General features: G+C 39.8%; 1 protein-coding gene across 1 annotated transcript in view; it reads right to left on the bottom strand.

Moving 5' to 3' along the window:
- The window catches only part of MUC5AC (mucin 5AC, oligomeric mucus/gel-forming), a 67,532-nt gene extending 49,437 nt beyond the window's left edge, over nucleotides 1–18,095 (bottom strand). The window contains exons 1-8 of the mRNA XM_054972917.1: nucleotides 18,013–18,095; nucleotides 13,508–13,639; nucleotides 8,979–9,053; nucleotides 7,621–7,882; nucleotides 5,430–5,547; nucleotides 4,903–4,993; nucleotides 515–624; nucleotides 101–317 (exon numbers count right to left, since the gene is read on the bottom strand). Of these exons, the coding sequence (XP_054828892.1) occupies nucleotides 101–317; nucleotides 515–624; nucleotides 4,903–4,993; nucleotides 5,430–5,547; nucleotides 7,621–7,882; nucleotides 8,979–9,053; nucleotides 13,508–13,639; nucleotides 18,013–18,085 (1,078 nt within the window). The 5' untranslated portion in view covers nucleotides 18,086–18,095. The remainder of the gene's footprint in view (nucleotides 1–100; nucleotides 318–514; nucleotides 625–4,902; nucleotides 4,994–5,429; nucleotides 5,548–7,620; nucleotides 7,883–8,978; nucleotides 9,054–13,507; nucleotides 13,640–18,012) is intronic.
- Nucleotides 18,096–18,684: the final 589 nt, after the last annotated feature.

Below are 18,684 nucleotides of genomic sequence, written 5' to 3' on the forward strand. Positions count from 1 at the left end.
AGTGTGCCACTATTTTAAGGACGTGAGGAAATGGCACATATTTTTGTCATCTGCAGTTTTTCATGCAACAAAGAGATGAAAGTCCATCTCAATTACTTACCACACAAATCTTGAGTTCGCCATTCAAGGGGCTGCCCACCAGAATGGGCACATTGCCGGGAATATTCAGCAAAGGTGTTACAAATGCAGAAGTCCGTCATAGATGCATCACAGCTGCACAGATCTTGTACACAAGCATCAATGTAACTTTGCACTTCAACCAGTTCATTGCAGCCCATGAAGGCTTCACCAGTCAATACAGTCTGGCAAACAGTACTCTGCAAGGAAAAAAAATCAGTGTTAATGAACCTTATAAAGCACTAGTTAACTACTGATTTTTATTGATAACATTTAATTTTGCCCTGATTTCTGTAAGTTCATTCTCTTTATTTTCTTCTGCAATCCTTGAATAAAGGGGAAAGAAAAAAGGAATAGGTTTTACTTTAAAAGAAGATACAAAACCAAAAATCCTTACAGACTCTTGACTGCAATTGCTAGGGGCTGAAATGACAGAATCTTGGCATTGTTCTGTGGGCCCGTCCATCTTTTGCAAGTTTCCAAACTGCACAGGATTCAGCTTGATGTCTGCAATAAATATTGCACAGTATATTTTCAGAATAGCTGTACAAATATTGGTGTATTAAACAGGAAGAGCAAAGATATAACAACAACAACAGTGTGCTTATATGTCACCCTTCTGGACAGATTAGCGCCCACTCAAAGTAGTGAACCAAGTCAGTGTTATTATTATCCCCACAATACAGCTGTGGAGCTGCGGCTGAGAAGAGTAGCTTACCCAAGGCCACCTAGTGAGCTCATGGCAATTGTGGAAGTCAAACCAGCAGAGTGCTGATTCGTAGCTTAACCACCATGCTACAGAACATGATATTAGAGTGAAGCTGACAAATATCAGACTTAATTTTCCTTTGCCTTTCTTGGGAGAGGGATTTCTTTTATACTCTAGTCTCTTTTTAAATTTATATTTATTCAATAATTTTTCAATTTGACAGTCATTAACAATTAATAAACAAACTTTAAACAGGTTTAAAGTATTAGAATATGTAATTCTTGCCTCCTTAACATTACTATAGCAATGTTGACAAAGTAGTATACAATACTTACAAACTATTTACAGACGTACAACTATACAGTATTCTAAGAAAAAAATTCAAAGACATGCCTTTGATAGTATTCCATTCTTGGGGATGTTTGGTTTATGGATTCATTATTAGTTAGATATTCTAAAACTGGAAGCCATTGCTCCAAGAAATAGGAGTTATGTTTTTGTTGTTCCATTTGGGCTATTTGATCTGCCAGCTTTTCCATTATGAAATAGTCCCACAATCTATCTTTTCAGTTTGTGACTGTGGGCAAACTTTTTTGTTTCCATTTGGAAGCAATAACTGATTTGGCTATGATTATAGGGTTGAGATAAGATTGATTCTAGTTCTTGGTATGGAAGGATCTGACCAAAGATTCAGCAATATAACCTCTGGTGTTTTAGGTTCCACATATCCTGTGATGGCTTCTATTGTTTTGATTACATTCTCCTAGAAGTTTCTTATTTGTTTACAATACCACCAGAAGTGCATAAAAGTTCCTACTTTACCATATTGATTCCAATGTGGGTTAGGAGAACTTGTTTTGCTTATATAATGTAATTTAACTGGTGTCAGATAGCAGCGCATAAGAATTTTGACTGTTTGCATTTTGATATTGATAATTTTGAATGTAAAGTAATGAGAGCACCAAATATTTTTCCAGTTATCCTCTGATAGGTCAAAGTTGCACTCTTTCTGCCAAATTCTTTGATAAGAAAGAATGTTGTTTTCCTGTTTCATTTCCAATAGAATGCAGTATATTTTAGTCCTGCTAGATCTGTTGGTACTAATATAGAATATAGTTCACTCTTGTTGTTTATAGTAAGGCCTGACACTTTGGCAAATTTACAAGAAGCCTCTGTCGGAGCTTTTAAAGAGGTTTTAGGGACAGGTATGTATAAAACCATATTGTCCAGAGATAATGGTATTTTATACTCTTTTCTCCCTATATTTATACCTTCCCTGATATAATTAGCATTCCCTGATATAATTAGCAAAGGGTTCAATTGCAATTGCAAAGAACAGCAAAGATAACGGGCATCCCTGTCCTGTGCCTCTTAACAATTTAATTTTCCCTGACTTGAGTCTCTTGATTTTGAACTGTGTGGTAGGCAAGGCATAGCATGAGTAGATTGCTCTAAGAAAATTTGGACCAAAGCCAATCTTTTGTAATAAGCATTTTAAATAACCTATTTCTATGCTATCGAAAGCCATCTCAATATCTAAAGCTAATACGAGTGAAGTGATTTTGGTTTTTTACTATGCTTAATTATCTCCAGTGTTTTCCTAATGTTGTCTGTCATTTTCCTTTTGGGTATAAAGCCTGATTGGTCTGGGTTAATATAATTAGAAATTATTTTATTCAATCTTGCTGTTAGAATTGCTGCAAATATTTTTGTGCCTTGGTTGAGTACGCTAGACTAAAGAACAGTTTGAGTGCCATGTGCTACTAAGGCCTCTTAAAGATCACAGTGCCTCTGCCCAGGCTGCTGTCAGACAATGAGAATTAGCAACTGCAACAAAATTTTATTCCTGGCTCAGCCAGTCAATGACCTATTGACTTGATGTATTGTCGAAGGCTTTCACGGCCGGAGAACGATGGTTGTTGGGGGTTTTCCGGGCTGTATTGCCGTGGTCTTGGCATTGTAGTTCCTGACGTTTCGCCAGCAGCTGTGGCTGGCATCTTCAGAGGTGTAGCACCAAAAGACAGAGATCTCTCAGTGTCACAGTGTGGAAAAGATGTAGGTCATTTGTATCTACTCAGGAGGGGTGGGGTTGAGCTGAGTCATTCTGTAAGAGTTTCCCAGGGTGTGGAATGCTAATGGCGGGAGGCTTCACTGTAACCTGAGGAGGTTCTTTTGCATATGGATTGGTGCTTGATGTGCTAATCTTCTCTGCAGGGCTATTGTCGGGTGTGGAGTGTTTTGTTGGCCTGGTGTTTTTCAGAACTGGAGCCCATGCTCTGTTCATTCTTAAGGTTTCTTCTTTCCTGTTGAAGTTTTGCTTATGCTTGTGAATTTCAATGGCTTCCCTGTGCAGTCTGACAAAGTAGTTGGAAGTGTTGTCCAGTATTTTGGTGTCCTGGAATAAGATACTGTGCCCTGTTTGAGTTAGGCTATGTTCAGCCACTGCTGATTTTTCAGGCTGTCCAAGTCTGCAGTGTCTTTCATGTTCTTTTATTCTTGTCTGGATGCTACGCTTTGTGGTCCCGATGTAAACTTGTGGTCCCGATGTAAACTTATACCCTGCAGCTGTGGACAAGTTTACATCGGGACCACAAAGCGTAGCATCCAGACAAGAATAAAAGAACATGAAAGACACTGCAGACTTGGACAGCCTGAAAAATCAGCAGTGGCTGAACATAGCCTAACTCAAACAGGGCACAGTATCTTATTCCAGGACACCAAAATACTGGACAACACTTCCAACTACTTTGTCAGACTGCACAGGGAAGCCATTGAAATTCACAAGCATAAGCAAAACTTCAACAGGAAAGAAGAAACCTTAAGAATGAACAGAGCATGGGCTCCAGTTCTGAAAAACACCAGGCCAACAAAACACTCCACACCCGACAATAGCCCTGCAGAGAAGATTAGCACATCAAGCACCAATCCATATGCAAAAGAACCTCCTCAGGTTACAGTGAAGCCTCCCGCCATTAGCATTCCACACCCTGGGAAACTCTTACAGAATGACTCAGCTCAACCCCACCCCTCCTGAGTAGATACAAATGACCTACATCTTTTCCACACTGTGACACTGAGAGATCTCTGTCTTTTGGTGCTACACCTCTGAAGATGCCAGCCACAGCTGCTGGCGAAACGTCAGGAACTACAATGCCAAGACCACGGCAATACAGCCCGGAAAACCCCCAACAACCATCGACCTATTGACTATTGAGATATCTAGTAAATCCCCTGCTGAATGAGCTACAAGAAGTTTTCCTTTAGGGCAAGTGAGCAAGAAGAGTTGACAAAATAGAATACTGAGGCACAGACACATCCCCTTTAAGTACCCATGATGTGCATCTAGAAGAGCCATTCACCATGGCCCATCCCACCATAGCAGGAGAAGGCCACAGTATAAGCTGGCCAGGGAGGGATGGTCTAGCTTAATCTGGCCAGCAAGGACCCATGGAGGCCCTCCCTGTCAGGTTCCCATGGAACATAATTTCTGCTCCCCTCACCTGGCATAGCCCTTGCTCAAAGGTATCTCCTGCTAAACATATAAAGAGAAAGGGCAAATTTTGAAAGTGCAAAGACTTGTTATGTGATTGGTTTTAAAAAACAAGACAGAAAAAACAAAGCAAGAACTTAACAATATTAAGAGCCAGTTTGGTGTAGTGGTTAAGAGCACGGGACTCTAATCTGGAGAGCCGGGTTTGATTCCCCACTCCTCCACAAAGCCAGCTGGGTGACCTTGGGCGAGTCACAGTTCTCTTGAGCTCTCTTAGCCCCACCCACCTCACAGGGTGATTGTTGTGGGGTAATAATAACACTTTGTAAACCACTCTGAGTGGGCATTAAGTTGTCCTGAAGGGCGGTATATAAATCGAATGTTATTATTATTATTATTATTATTATTTATAAGAGATCATTTCAGCAGATGAGCCATCATCCTTTTCCAATACTTCACAGTGCTGTCAAATCAAAAGTCTTTCAGAACAGTGTTTGCCAAAATAAACATTGCCATTCTACAAAGGAACTGACTAATATCCTGTTTTTAAAAAGAATAAAAACAGAAGAGTCAGTAAGTTACTTACTGTTTGCAATGAATTCGTTGTATATTGGGATACCATTGAAGTCTCCACAAAGGCCACAAGTCTGATTAGCATATTTCTCATTCAGTTCCAGCTAAAACAGGATAGAAATAGCAAAATGTAATTACAGTAAACATCCAGTGTATTACCATGAATGAAAGTCTGTTGCTGCAAATTTTGCATTTGGATAGTGAATATTTTATATAGAGAGAAAAGAAATGTTTACAATCAGTCTCATAGCTGATTGAGCTGATTTCTAATTGTTGAAATTAGGATATTATTTCGTTCTGATCTTTAAATTTTCACAGGCTGACTCAATGACCAAATATTGTCTAAGCTTGTGATCCAAATGGCCAAGGAACCAATAGATAAACTTAATATCCAAATTCTGATTGATTTGTACTATCGGGAAATCATGTCACGTGATTGCATATATAGCTTTCACAAAACAAGTAAACATAAGTAAAATAAGACAGATCGCTTTTCTGTCATATTGAGAGTTCCTTATAAGGTTTGCAAATTTTTATTACCAGAAGGTTATCCTCTTCATTCCACAACAACAGCAGGCCTAACTTGGACAGGATTTTCACATCATTTCCAATGCTTCTTTCAATCAGGATCCCTGACTGAGTATAAGGTAGCTGAACGCTGGAAGTAAAACAAATTGCAATTGAAGACAGAGGTGACAAATGAAAACATTCTCATTCACAGATATCTAATTCTGCTTTCTAAGAACAAAATGTTTCATGGCATCACTTCATTATATGCAAATCTGTCTCATGGTTCATGGACACAAAACAATGACTTATATTCACTTTATTTGCATAAAACAAACTTGCATTTGTAGACGACATTTGTAACACTCTTAAATTTTCACTGTTGGTGTTTAAACTCATACAACCTGATCCGTAATCTGTTACACTTTGATGTACAGATCAACCATGAAAAGATTTTAAAACATTTAATATATTTGATAACACATTTAAAACATTTAATATATTTAGCTGCTGCTAGTCTTGCTTGACTGCCTTTTTGTATTGTTCAGTTTTAACGTGAGGTTGGATGTTGTGGTTCCTCCTCTGCTAATGGCAGAGCCTTCCTCTGGTGCAAGGGAACTTCCTTCAGCAGAAGAAGCGTGTTCCACCACAGCAAGACTACTTCTGGACTCTGCTCTGGTTTCAACTCTGTTGGTTATGATTGTGGATGTTTTTAGCAAATGTTTTATTATGAAGAGCCTTTTGCTGAGCGGCTTTATAGAAATAATGAAAACAAAAAACAAAAGCACTTGCTCACATGGGCTGCTCCATCCATTTCAAAGGAAAGGACAGATATGCAAGGGTGACTCTGCTTTCTCCTTTGAAATTGACAAGGCAGTCCCTGAAGGCATAGGAACTAGGAAACTTGCAAAAAAAGTTTCATTTTTGTCATGAAAACTTGCAATAAAATTATTGGGTTTTTTGTTGCTGCATTTGATGGCTTGCCTCATTTTCTTGTCTTGTTTCAACACTTTGCTTCATGTCATGCCTGATTTGTGCAGTCTGTTCATTTCAGTTTTTGTTCATTTTTAAAAATAGATTCCCTTAATTTGAAAGGCCAACTTTTAGCTCACTGTAACTTTTAAAATTTCTTTTAAAATAAAATTTGCAGGAATAGAAGCTGACCATACAGGAACAATACCTGCTACATTTCATCCAAATAGATGCTGGGATTTTTATTCTAGGGCAGCTGGATTTGATCATTTTAAAATGCTTTTGCTAATCCTGCTATGAGTTTTGTGACAAATTGATGAAATGTACAGGAAATATAAAGTGATCCTTGGAAAATTCCCTGCAAAAATTCAGAAGGATGGGTGCAGAAGTTTGAAAGTTATCCATGAGCATAGTATTCTCATAGTTTATAATTACTTTATTTTCCATGTGATTATCCCCCAGATCCCAGGAAATTCAGAGCCAACACTAGGAAAGTCACCTACAAAATTTCAGAAAGATAAGCACAGAAGTTTCCAAGGAAATCACTATTAGATAGGAATGTATAATATATCTATGTATTGGGGTTTAAATGAGTCAAATTAAGGAAATCCAGGCATAGACATAATGATAAGTATAATCAATGAAATAAGAAAGACCATTGATTTATTGAACATACCCCAATGTCTTGCAAACATTCACTTAATGAGAGAATTCACTTAGGGCAGATAAAACAGATCCAAACCTACACGTTTCCTCACTTTCCTTGAGGAATTACATAGGTTAGAAGAGAAAGCAATAAAAGTACCAGTTGCTGTGTGCCTCACTGAGCTGCCAATCATATTTTCCCTTGCTTGACCACCACCTGTTTGGAAACCAATTTCTTCATATGGAAAAAAAAGGGTCCAGGCAGTTAATTCCACAGGGGAATCCCAGGCAGACAAAAACGGGTTGGTAGCCACATGAAACAGGCAGCAACCTGAAGCACTGCAAAGAGGTTGCTTTTTAGGTTACTTTTCTTTGGTTTGGAGTATTTCAGAGGGAACTTGCTTCATTTCGGAGTCCTCCCATTGTGGCTCCAAAGCAGGAAGATTTGTTTGGAATTGTGTTTATTTTCAATACAAATACACTGTTCTAATGGGAATTGAATTGGAGCAATTTTTACCTATCACCTCCTCCACACATATACTAATAATTGGAATTTGCAACAGTGGAATAACAGAGATGATGTTGCTGATTAAATTATTAAACTTACTGTTTTTCATTCACAAGAATTGAGTTCTGTGTCAGCTCAATGACTGCTCCATCAAGTTTTATGACAACACGGCTAATAATGGTAGCATTCTGAGCCACAGTGCGTCTTATTTGGATGTTGAAATCTTCATAGGTGGATTTGCAGTGAGATGCAAAGACATAATTACAGAGCCCGGGGAAATGGTAGATGTCTCCATCAAAAGTCTTGAAGTGGAAGTTGCCCCAAGTACTACACACTTGCCCATTGTGAGCAGGGTTTCCAGCTGTGGATCAAAAGTAATTGTTAGATTTTACTAAGAGTCCTGCATCCATTCATATATTAATTGTACACCCACTCAAGGAATCACAGGATTTTAAAAATCAAATATGGCTACAATATTTTTATTTGAGTTTTCTTGATCTTTAGTCTATTCATCTACCTCTCTGCTCATTAATGGCTTTCTTGTCTCCTGATTTTTTTCCATGTTAAATTAATATTTTGTGAATATTTCACAATCCTATCAACTATTCAGGCTGTCTCAAAGGTTCAGAGAGGCCTGGGGCACTTTCCAGCATTTGAGCCCCCTGGCCTTGGCCCTGGCCAGCATCACCACCACCACCGTCATCATCATGATAACAACAACATTTGATTTATATACCGCGCTTCAGGACAATTTAACGCCCACTCAGAGAGGTTTACAAAGTGTGTTGTTATTATCCTCATGACAATCACCCTGTGAGGTGGGTGGGGCTGAGAAAATAAAAAAGGATAACATGCAATGCACATAAAAATAAGTTGTGAAATTATGAACTGCCAAAAAAATTAAGAAGGGCTTAACTAGAGGCACCCTTTGAGCTTGAGGCCCAGGCCAAAGAGCCTTCCTGGCCCCCATCTCTGATTGGTCCTGTTTCTGTTCAAAGGAGGAGATCATGGGAAAAGATCATTATAGCAATTCCTTTCCAGCAACCCCCTGCATTCCTTGATAAATGTCTGCTGAGGGTTAGCCAATCGGTCCTAACAATCTGTTATATGGCACAGGGGTACTAGAAATAAGTTGCTTTGGTCAAAATCACTCCCATCTTTTCATGAGTGGAGCAAACCTTGAACTGAGCTTGCTCCAGTCATGGAAGAGTGGGGATTTTGCCCAATCCTCCCTTTTTTCTGCAGTCCCTCTGCCACAGGGCATATAATGTTGAGAACCCACGACCACCTACACACAGATCTCAGTAAACGCTTTTTGAGATGCTCAAGGGGTTGCTGAGAGAAAGGAAAGTGAGGAAAATCTGCTTCCATGAACTTGTTCTAGTCACTGATAGAAGGATCCAGTCCAACGAAGATGACAGGTTAAAGCATAAGTATCTTGAGGTCAGAATACTTACCCTTGACAGCTAGAGTTGTTCTCACTGGTGGGATGATGGTCACATCTGGGACCCTGGGAGATGATGTGGTCAAAACTGAAGGAAAGAAATAACATTACAGCTACTAATACAAATTAGTAATACTAATATAATTGTGTGCAGTTTATTTGAAAGTGAGTTCTACTGAAATCAGTAGGACTTATTCCTGAGTGAATACAATTATAGTCAAAACATCTCAGCTAAAACTCTTCTAGCATAGCATCCTGAATATACAAACATAGTGTTAAGTGTTGATGTCATATGACTTCCTTCACAATTCCACTTTCCGTAGGAACAAAATGTTGAACATGTTACATAAGAATGGGCATTCGATAAAGCTTTACTGTGTGAAATCATCAAAATTACTAAAATGGTGTTAACTTTCATTACGTAATGGGGCCTGTCACCCATGCAGTGTAATCTGAATCTGATATTGGCCTCTCCCAGCTAAAAACAGCAACTTTGGTAATCAATTTCATTTTTGACCTAATGTGTAAACCATTTGAAATGTGAGAAGCAGAACATTACATTAGACTTTCAGTTGTTGACAAAATATGATTAAGTTATACAGAATATCTGAAAGTGCACTTAAAGAATTTGAGACCGAACATATCTAAGGATTGAACAATATGATACATCAGTTTATGAGTTGCACCCAGTTTCTCCGCTTTGATAGTCTGCATAACTTTGGAGCTGCAAGTATTCAGATTACTCCATGTGAATAACTTCCCCCTTGGGGTTCTTAAGGTTCAGTAAAAAGGCAGAGGGAAGCAGGAGCCCCTTCCTCCACCCATTGTCAGCAAAATCAGTTTATGATGCTTTTAAAGTGACTTTCTTGGAGCTGATGTGTGACGCTGATCAACGTGGTGAACCTGGAGACAACCTATAAACTATCATGTAGTTTAGCCTTACTCAGGGCACAGTAATATAATAAATCCCAAGGTGGGACCTTGTGTGTTTATGCAATGAAGCTGTTACACATGGAATCTGGTTTAAGGGAAGGGGGACAGTATCCTCATAGTAAAACGGAACCTGATTCAGGGCTACTTATGATGCAGTGCTTACTTCCAGCTCTCCTGGCATCAGTGCTTGCCCTTCCCATTCCGTCCCTAAACCCAATGTATGCTTCAGTCCAATAGTGTGTTGCCAATAACAGGTGTTCCCCCACCCCCGAAGCATAACTTTTACCCCTCTCACTGCAGCCTAAAATGCCAGGAACAGCATCTTGAGGGGCATTTGGGGTTGCAGCAAGAAGGGAAGGTGAGAAAGTTGCACTCCAGGGATGGTAATCCTTTTGTTCACAGAAAACAATGGTCTCTCAGAAGGGGAGTGAGAGAAGAAAGGCACAGTTCCTCCCTTTCCTTTGCATAGCATTTTATGAGCCTAACTGGGTTCTAGGAATCACCAAGGCTTGTGGATTATTGATAGGACTGAGGTGATTATGGTACCTGCATGTGGTTTTTTACTGTTGATTTATTTTATACATTTTCATTTTTTAAATGCCATATAGATATGTGTTGTTTTCCATAGCCCTTTGGCTATGTAGTTAGCTCAAGAGCATAAAGTAATATAGTATTTGCTATCATGGGTGTACCACTTGTACACCTATGCTCACACAGTGTATATTTGTACATTTGTGTTGTGCATATATACTTTTAGATTAGATACCTCTGTGTGTTTGTTTGCTTTCTCCTTAACTGATGAAAATAAATATAATCTCAACATACATGAATCTTATCCAGTGTACACAATCCAAGAATATAGTCCTATAGCACTCGATGTTTTATGAGTTAGAAGCTTGAGTACTTCCATTTTGAAACAAAAGAAAATACAGATGTAGCAATGGTTCCTTGGTGGAAAAAACATTTGGAAATATAACCATAGGGTTGTATCTAGTGCAAGGATCTTGCAAACGATATGTAAGGGTCCCCAAACTCCTTGAAGCTCCCACCCCACCTCCCAAGCAGCCATTTCCAATCTTGTGAAAAGTTATTCCTGAAATTGTAGGATCTGTGTGGGATAATAGCCACATGGGTTGAGAGGATGTAATGGGGAGGGGGGAGGGGGGCAAAATTGCTCTTTTAGCCCTCTTCTGTCAATGGAATTTCATTCATGCAAGCAATAGGAAGGACAATTTTGCTGCCTTCCCCTTCTCCACTACAACCTCCCACCAGCATTGCTATTACCCACATTCCCAGAATAAACTTTCCTAGGATTGGAAATAGCTGCTGGGGAGAGAGGAAAGCTAAGAAGATTGCTGACTTTAGCTTCTTCTGCTGAGGGACTGTGGGATCCAACCCATAGTATGCATCATAAATATAACTACAAATGGAACACAGAACAGCTTGATGTCAATGAGGATTAACACCTTGTTATGGACAGAGGCTCTGAAGCTTTAGTGCTAGAGATGGGCATGAAATGGGGGGGGGAATGACCCCTTTCGTGGTTCATCACATTCCAAGAACCACGAACCACGAACTTTCACAAAATTGTCCCATTTCATGAAACAATTTTTTAGGTTCACGATTCATCAGATCCCAGGCCCTACAATGGCCCCCTTCATACCCAGAGGTGCCAAACTTGCAGGGAGACTTCAGCAGGCTCTCCTCCAGCCACCCTCCAAGTAGCTCTCTTCAGGCTCTCTTTGCTGACTTTTCCCTCCCATCCTGACCTGCTTTCTGCCGCTGCTGGAAGAAAAATCTTGGGTTTTCCTCTCTTCAGGTTCTCTTTGCTGACTTTTCCTTCCTGTCCTCCTGCTGCTCTGACATGCCCTCCCCCCTCCAAGTTCTCAAAGGAAAAACCTAGCAGACTGGATCTGCTCAGGATCCACTCTGGGGACCTTGGGAGCGGGGGTGGGTGGGAAGGCATGTCAGAGCAGCAAGAGGATGGGAAGTAGGGAGTCAGGGAAGGGATCCTGAAGCTAGCAAGCAGTGAACAGCAGCAGAAGGAGCTGCTGAGGCTGCTGCCGCTGCTGCTACTCCACCATCCCATTCTTAAAAATGGAAAAGGGAAACAGTGAGGGGAAGGAGTTTCCGACTATAGTTCCCAGGTAAACTTGTGCAGACCCGCCATGAGTAATTCATCATTTGTAGCTTTGCTTAGCTCTCAGGTTGGCAGGGAGAGCTGCCTATCAAAGTTATGTGGGCTAAGATCGGGGTTTCCACGGCAACAAAAGGTCTGCAGACATTCCAGGCCTATGTTGCCTAGGGAATCAATGGATCAGTGCCAGTGGGTCTGGCATCATGAAGCATTCACAAATTGAATGAATCAGCCCCAAAAGTTGTGGATTTCATGAAAAATGCAGTCCTACAAAATGCACAAATCAGCCGATTCGTCACGAAATCTGATTTGTATTTTGATTTGTGCCCATGTCTATTCAATACCTTTATGACAGGCAGAAATTCAGTTGATGCAACTTTCCCATATTACTGCGTTCCAGTGCTGGGATGGTTCACCTGATTATTTCTGCATCCTTTAGGCACAGAATTCTGTCCATAGACAAATGGTAACTATAACTTAGCATTCCTATTTTCAATCCCAACTTTTATCTTAGACCATCTTTCATCTCATTAATGCTATTTATGTGAATGCCTGGTTCTTAAACTTCTTACAGTGCAGTCTTAAACAGGATTACCCAGAATTCTACTGTCTTATTCAATGCGGTTTACTCCCAGAAAAGTATTCTTAGGATTGCCCTGCTGGCTTCAATAGGCTATTTGAAGCAAAATAACTTTAGCTCTCCTGGGAACAAAAGAAGAAGGAAGAGAAAGAGAAAGAACCCTAGAAGCCAGAGACAAAGCTGCTATAAGGAAGATGGCTGATAAAAGATGCATTTCCAGAGATGTGGGAATGTCTCTGGAAGTAAGGCAGTAAGTGGAATCCCAAGACAGGCCTAACATCAAAGATACAGCAGGACCAAAGGTTGTAAGTAGAGATTAATAAATGTTTTTGAGCAACTTGGGGCAGGGGGAAAGAAAGGGACTGAACTTTTTTTCCTGAGGTAAGATATTTCTACATGGATGTAGCATCTAGCAATAGCAATGGCAAATATCAGCAGGAATAGTGTGTATTTCAGGTTGCGCTGGTATACAGTAACAACACACTAGTAGATATTATTGACTGGCTAGTAAAATGTATTTCATTTCATTCAAATACTCCTTCATTCTATCATACATAGAATAATATGACTTCACAGCGCTATCCTAACCAGAATTACACCCTTCTAAATCCTTAAGCTTAGAAGAGACTTATGATTCTATAGTTAAGCACAATTATTTTATTACATTAAGAAAATGGGAGAAATGCTGTTTCATGTTTTTAATTAATTGAAATGTATGAATGCTTAAAATCACTATGGTCTTTCAGTGAACCTAGGGCTTACAAACATGAAATTAAACCAGATAGTAATTCTGTTCTTCTCCCAGTAAGGTGGGTTGAAGTCTGCAAGGATGTAGTCCTGCCTTCTACCCCCCCCGTATCTAACCTTGCCCAAATAATGTTAAAACACCTACGGTCTTGTTCCTGCTGAACAGATTGATAGTAATCATAATTTAATTGCTGCTGATCATACTGAGATTGCTGGTCATAGTACTGGGACTGTTGATCTTCATACTGGGATTGCTGATCTGCAACTTGGGCATGGACTGTGACAACAATAGAAAGAACAAGAAAGAAGGAATCGCTGTGGGCTTTGTTAGGTCACATAGTTGTAACAATTCTGTGAACTATCAAATTGTTAAGATGCAAAAACCATCGAAATATTTATTTATTCAAAATATCAATAAAATCCAGCAGCAAACAAAATCAGTTCCAAATTATTAAAAACACGTAATATCACAAAACCCACCCACAATAAAATATCTCTGAAAATACAGAATGTACAGCTCTGAAAATATAATATCAGTGAATCAGCAGTGAATCAGTGAAAATACAGCAGCAAATACCTCTCTAAACTAGCGATGGGCAGGAACAGCAATATGAACTAAAAAAACCCACGAACAGCCCAATCAGCTGTTTGCGAACAAGCTGTTCATGAGGCCCCATTCTAAACGAACAGGTGGTCGTTGCAAGCCTGGCTTGTTGCTGTTCGTCAAGCCAGACAGTCTGGCACCTGCAATCAATTTCCTTGGCAATCAGAGGCAGGGACTGCCTGAACTCTGTCTGAACTCATGCTGTTGCCCTGGAAACCCCAATCTAAGCCCAATTTAGCTTGATAGGCAGGTCTTCCTTTCAAGTGTGGAGCTCCAAATTTGTTACAAGGAATTAAAGAGCAGGGGGGAGGGGGGCTCCCAGCTCTGGTTTTGCAGACCATGAGGGAGAGATAGTTGCTGTTGGCATTTTGAGAGAGAGACAGGGAGAGTGCTTTGGAGCTTGTATTTTCTTTGTGTGTGGTGGGATAGGGTTCTACCTCGTCAAGTTCCAGGGCTGCTGCCAGGCTCTAGACCAAGCTATTATTTATTACTGGTACATTTCCTGCTGCCTGCTCAGGTAAAGTTTCTGGGAGTGGTGTGGTAGGAATCTTGATGCCTGGAGGAGAGCCTGCTGGCCCCCATGAACAACAAACAATGAACATGTTCATGAATAGGTCATTTTTGTCAATGTTAGTTGTTCGTTGTTTGTGGATGGCAATGAACAACGAACATCGTGTTTGGTTTTTTTTTCTGTTCATGCCCATGTCTACTCTAAACACATTAATCCCTCTCTGCCTTCAAACCTAAATAGACTTGTTTTTACTTTCCATCCAAAAAGAAAGGGCAGATTTGTCTAGGGCAAGTATTCCAAAGTCTAGGTATTGCTAGAAAGCCTTGGTCAGCAGTGCTATGAGACTTACTTCAGATGTTGGGAACACCTGAAATAGGACCTCCAATGATGACCTCAACCCATAAGCAGGCTCACATATCAGTAGGCAGTTCAGTAATCTAGCAAGCTTTAAAGTTGTGAGTATACTTATTTGAACTCATGTCCGTGTTTTTCCGGTTGTAAATCCACTGACAGTACAATCCTATGCAGAATTACTCCAATTTAAACCCATTGAAATCAGTAATGTGCATAGGATTACAGATCTCCTGGAAAATTAGGTTTACCAGGGAATGCCCTTGGGGCTTTTTACTTGCAAAGCACATGTTGTGATCATAGCTTCTTCCTAAGGATTACTGTGATTACACTGCTTTTCTGAATCTCTCAGGGCCACGTCACATATCCTTTGATCTAAAATATATAGTAGCATACAAATAGACACATGATGTTCCTTATTTCCATAGCCTCTTTAGTCATTTTGGAGGTAGAAGGATCTTAGAAATCATCACACATATACCAGTGCTATTCTATGTCATGCATGTGTTTATAGTACTTCTAGGTAAGGTATGTGTAAACTCCAGCACAGAGAATAATGCATAGTGGCAGTAGAGCCCTGCTAATTTGTAGGATGAAACCTCAAACGTTTTTGCAAGGTGGAAGTATAACCCTGTAGATCTTAATTTAGACAGTGCAACTAAAAACCTGAAGAGCCTGGCTAGATTGAACAAACTAGTTCAGCATCCTTCCTGTTCCCAGCAATGGCCCAGCAGATGCTTCCTGGAAGCTCACAAGTAAGGTATGAAGGCAACTGTCCTCCCCCATTTTTGCTCCACTGCAGGTTAGAGTCCACAATCTGCAAGGGCAAGGGCCACAGATCCCCCCCCCCCTTGTCCCTGTACTTCACAGCTGACCTTATCAATTCTAAGAAACTTTATTCCCAAGGTCATGGGACTTGGGTCGGGAAGATGCAATGGGGAGGAGGAAGGGGATGAAATCAGTGCAACTTTGCTGATGGAAGAGAGAGGATGGGGTAGTTTCCCCCCTTCCCTTCCCCACTCCTGACTCATGGGCCCCAGGGCTGGAAAGGATCGTTAGGGAAGGCGAACATGGGAAAGATTTGCAACCATTGGTGCCTTTTGCTGATTAATCACGGGATCCAACCCAGTTACTGTTAATCAAATTTATGCTACTACTTTATACTACTATACTAAATGAGATTGTCATTTATTTATCACAGCTAATAGCTGTGTGTTGATCAACCTATTTTCTGTGAATTTCTCTTATGCTCCTTTAAAGCAGTTTGTGCAAGAGGCCACCACACTACATCTTGTTGCAACAAATTCCACAATTTAATTATGGCTTGTATGAAATAATAGTTTCTTTTGTCTACTCTGAATCTACTGCCAATCAATTTTCTTTGGGTAACTCCACATTCCAGCATTAAGAGGGAAAGGAAATTTCTCCCTGTTCACTTCATCCATACCAGTAATTATTTTATAAGCCTCTGCAGTGTTCCCCCTTAGTTGTCTTTAAAAAATTTTTTTAAAACCTTTAATGCCCCAGTACTTTACCCATTCCTCCCAAAGAACTTTCTCTAACCTTTTGATCATTTCAGTTGCCCTGTTATGCACTTTTTCTAGCTCTCTGATATCTTTTTAGAGTTGGAGAGCCAGTATTGTGCACAGTATTCCATATGCAGCAAATCCCTGGATTTATATAAAGGCATTATTATACAGCCTGCAGTATTTCAATTTCTTTCCTAGTAATTCCTGCTATGGAATTTGTCTTTTTCCCGCTGCTGCTGCTGCTGCTGCTGCTGCGCTCTGAATGGACCTTTCATGACCCTAAACCAGTGGAAGAAGGCTGTGCTGGGAGCTGGACGCTGTCACCAGATCTTAAAAAATCCTGATGAAAGTAAACTGACAGTGAATCAAAAAGCTTAAACTCTGAAACCAGTTTGCATGCACACGCATCACAATCAAGCTTTTTAAACAGAGCTGATTCAGATTATTGTACTGAATATATCGGAGGCAGCTTTCTTTTTCAGGAACTTATGGACATAATTACTGCTTATCAAAAGTAAACTTAGTGTAAACTGCATACAATTCTCCCTGAAATAGCTGCACAGAATTTTATGGTATTTCTCCGGCATAAATTGGCTAGAGATGGTATCTTAACTGAAGCAGTTTTCAGCGGTAGTAATGTAGTACATTCCACATTGGTATCCTCATAAAAATAGCTTGTGTTTATGTGAAAATAATCCAGTTTAGTATGTATTTTTAATTGTTCAGAGTATGAAGGAACAAAAGAGGATCACATAGATAAGTTATGTACATAGTGACAATATATGCTGCTGAGGAAATAACTGGTGTTGAGTTTTTATTGTCCACCATGAACTGTTTTGTCCAGTTTCAACAACTGCAAGATCCTTTCACATTTTTTTCTAGGCTCAGTCAGGTAAATGTGAATGGATATAGTGTTGACAAGTTTCTTGTAATAGTTCTCCCTTATAGTACTTCTTATAAATACAGAAATAAAATCATTTATGTGTATGACTGGCAACAGATGTTTAAGGGACATGTTTGTCTCAAAGTTCTGCCTCATTTTTTTCAATTCCATGGAAGGTTTACAGAAGAGATGCTCAGGTGTCATTGTACTCTTGTTCAAACACCTGTCTTTGTATGACTGAAGATCTCAAATGCTCAGTAGTTTAAGTTGGTGATTCCAATTCATTGAAGTCAACATGAAGTTTTCATTAACTTCAAAGAAATTAACAAACACTGCCTTCTGGTATAACAAGGGAACCTATAACACCAATCTTAATCATCTATTTCATTCACCTGTCAGTTTTGTAGCTTTCAATATTCACACTATCTAAATGACATTTATGTCAACAAAAGGGACTGAACAAAAGGGCTTGAACAAAACAGTGGCAAAACAGTTTCTTGATGCCTTTTGTATTGAGGTAGCTTTAAAACCATGAGGTTTTTTTTTTCTCGACCCATTCAACTGCTACTTCTAGGCAATGGGGTAATAACACTTGAACATACTGACTTTGGAAAGGGACAATGGTGATGGTGGGGGAGGCAAATATTTTTAAAGCTTTGATTAGTTTTAATGAGGCATAGCAAACAAAATCACTATAAAGGTTTGCTGGACCCTTGAAGAGCTGGGCAATAGCTGTACATTTAGGAAGTGAAGATCTGTTAAAGTCTCCTACCTTGATGGTGAGTTAGGGCGATCACTAGCATTGGTATCCATAGTGGTATCCATGCCCCCCTGCCTGTACCCATCTTGGTTGGAGTTCGGCAGCATGTACCAAACGACAGGCTTCTAAAGAGGCACCTGTCTTTTGATGACTCTTATATAGCAGAAGTGTAGACTTTGGCTGAGTTCCCAGATTGTTTCACAAGTTTCTCAAGAGGTGGGGCTTCAGAGATTTTAACAGGTGCTCAGATAAACAGATGATGCTCTTTTACTCTACCAGGGCCTGGCCAAATGTATTTGCATTTGGGGAGGAGTATTTTTCCCTACATATTTTCCTTCTAATGAAGAAATACAGAAGAAAGCATATCCCTCTCTGTGGCTAACATCCTTCAATTGTTTCCATAGCCTTGGGGCAAGAGTAATTTAGGACTTTTTGAATGGATGTTTAATTAATATTTTTAATTCCTTTTGCTCCAGGATGTGGAATGGTCTCTTTCATATTTGTGAGTCACATCATTGAAGAAGAGATTTTGTGTTAGTTGCTTTGCTTTGAGGAGATCATGGTAACAGAAGGCTATGGCGCTATCAAATAGAGCCGCGAACTAGAATTACTTGCAACATTTTGAGTTTTTAAAAATTAATCAGGAGTGTTCAAACAACATATTATACAAAAATACAGCTAAGG

This window comes from Eublepharis macularius, chromosome 2 (genome assembly GCF_028583425.1).
Source record: "Eublepharis macularius isolate TG4126 chromosome 2, MPM_Emac_v1.0, whole genome shotgun sequence".
Lineage (NCBI taxonomy): Eukaryota > Metazoa > Chordata > Lepidosauria > Squamata > Eublepharidae > Eublepharis > Eublepharis macularius.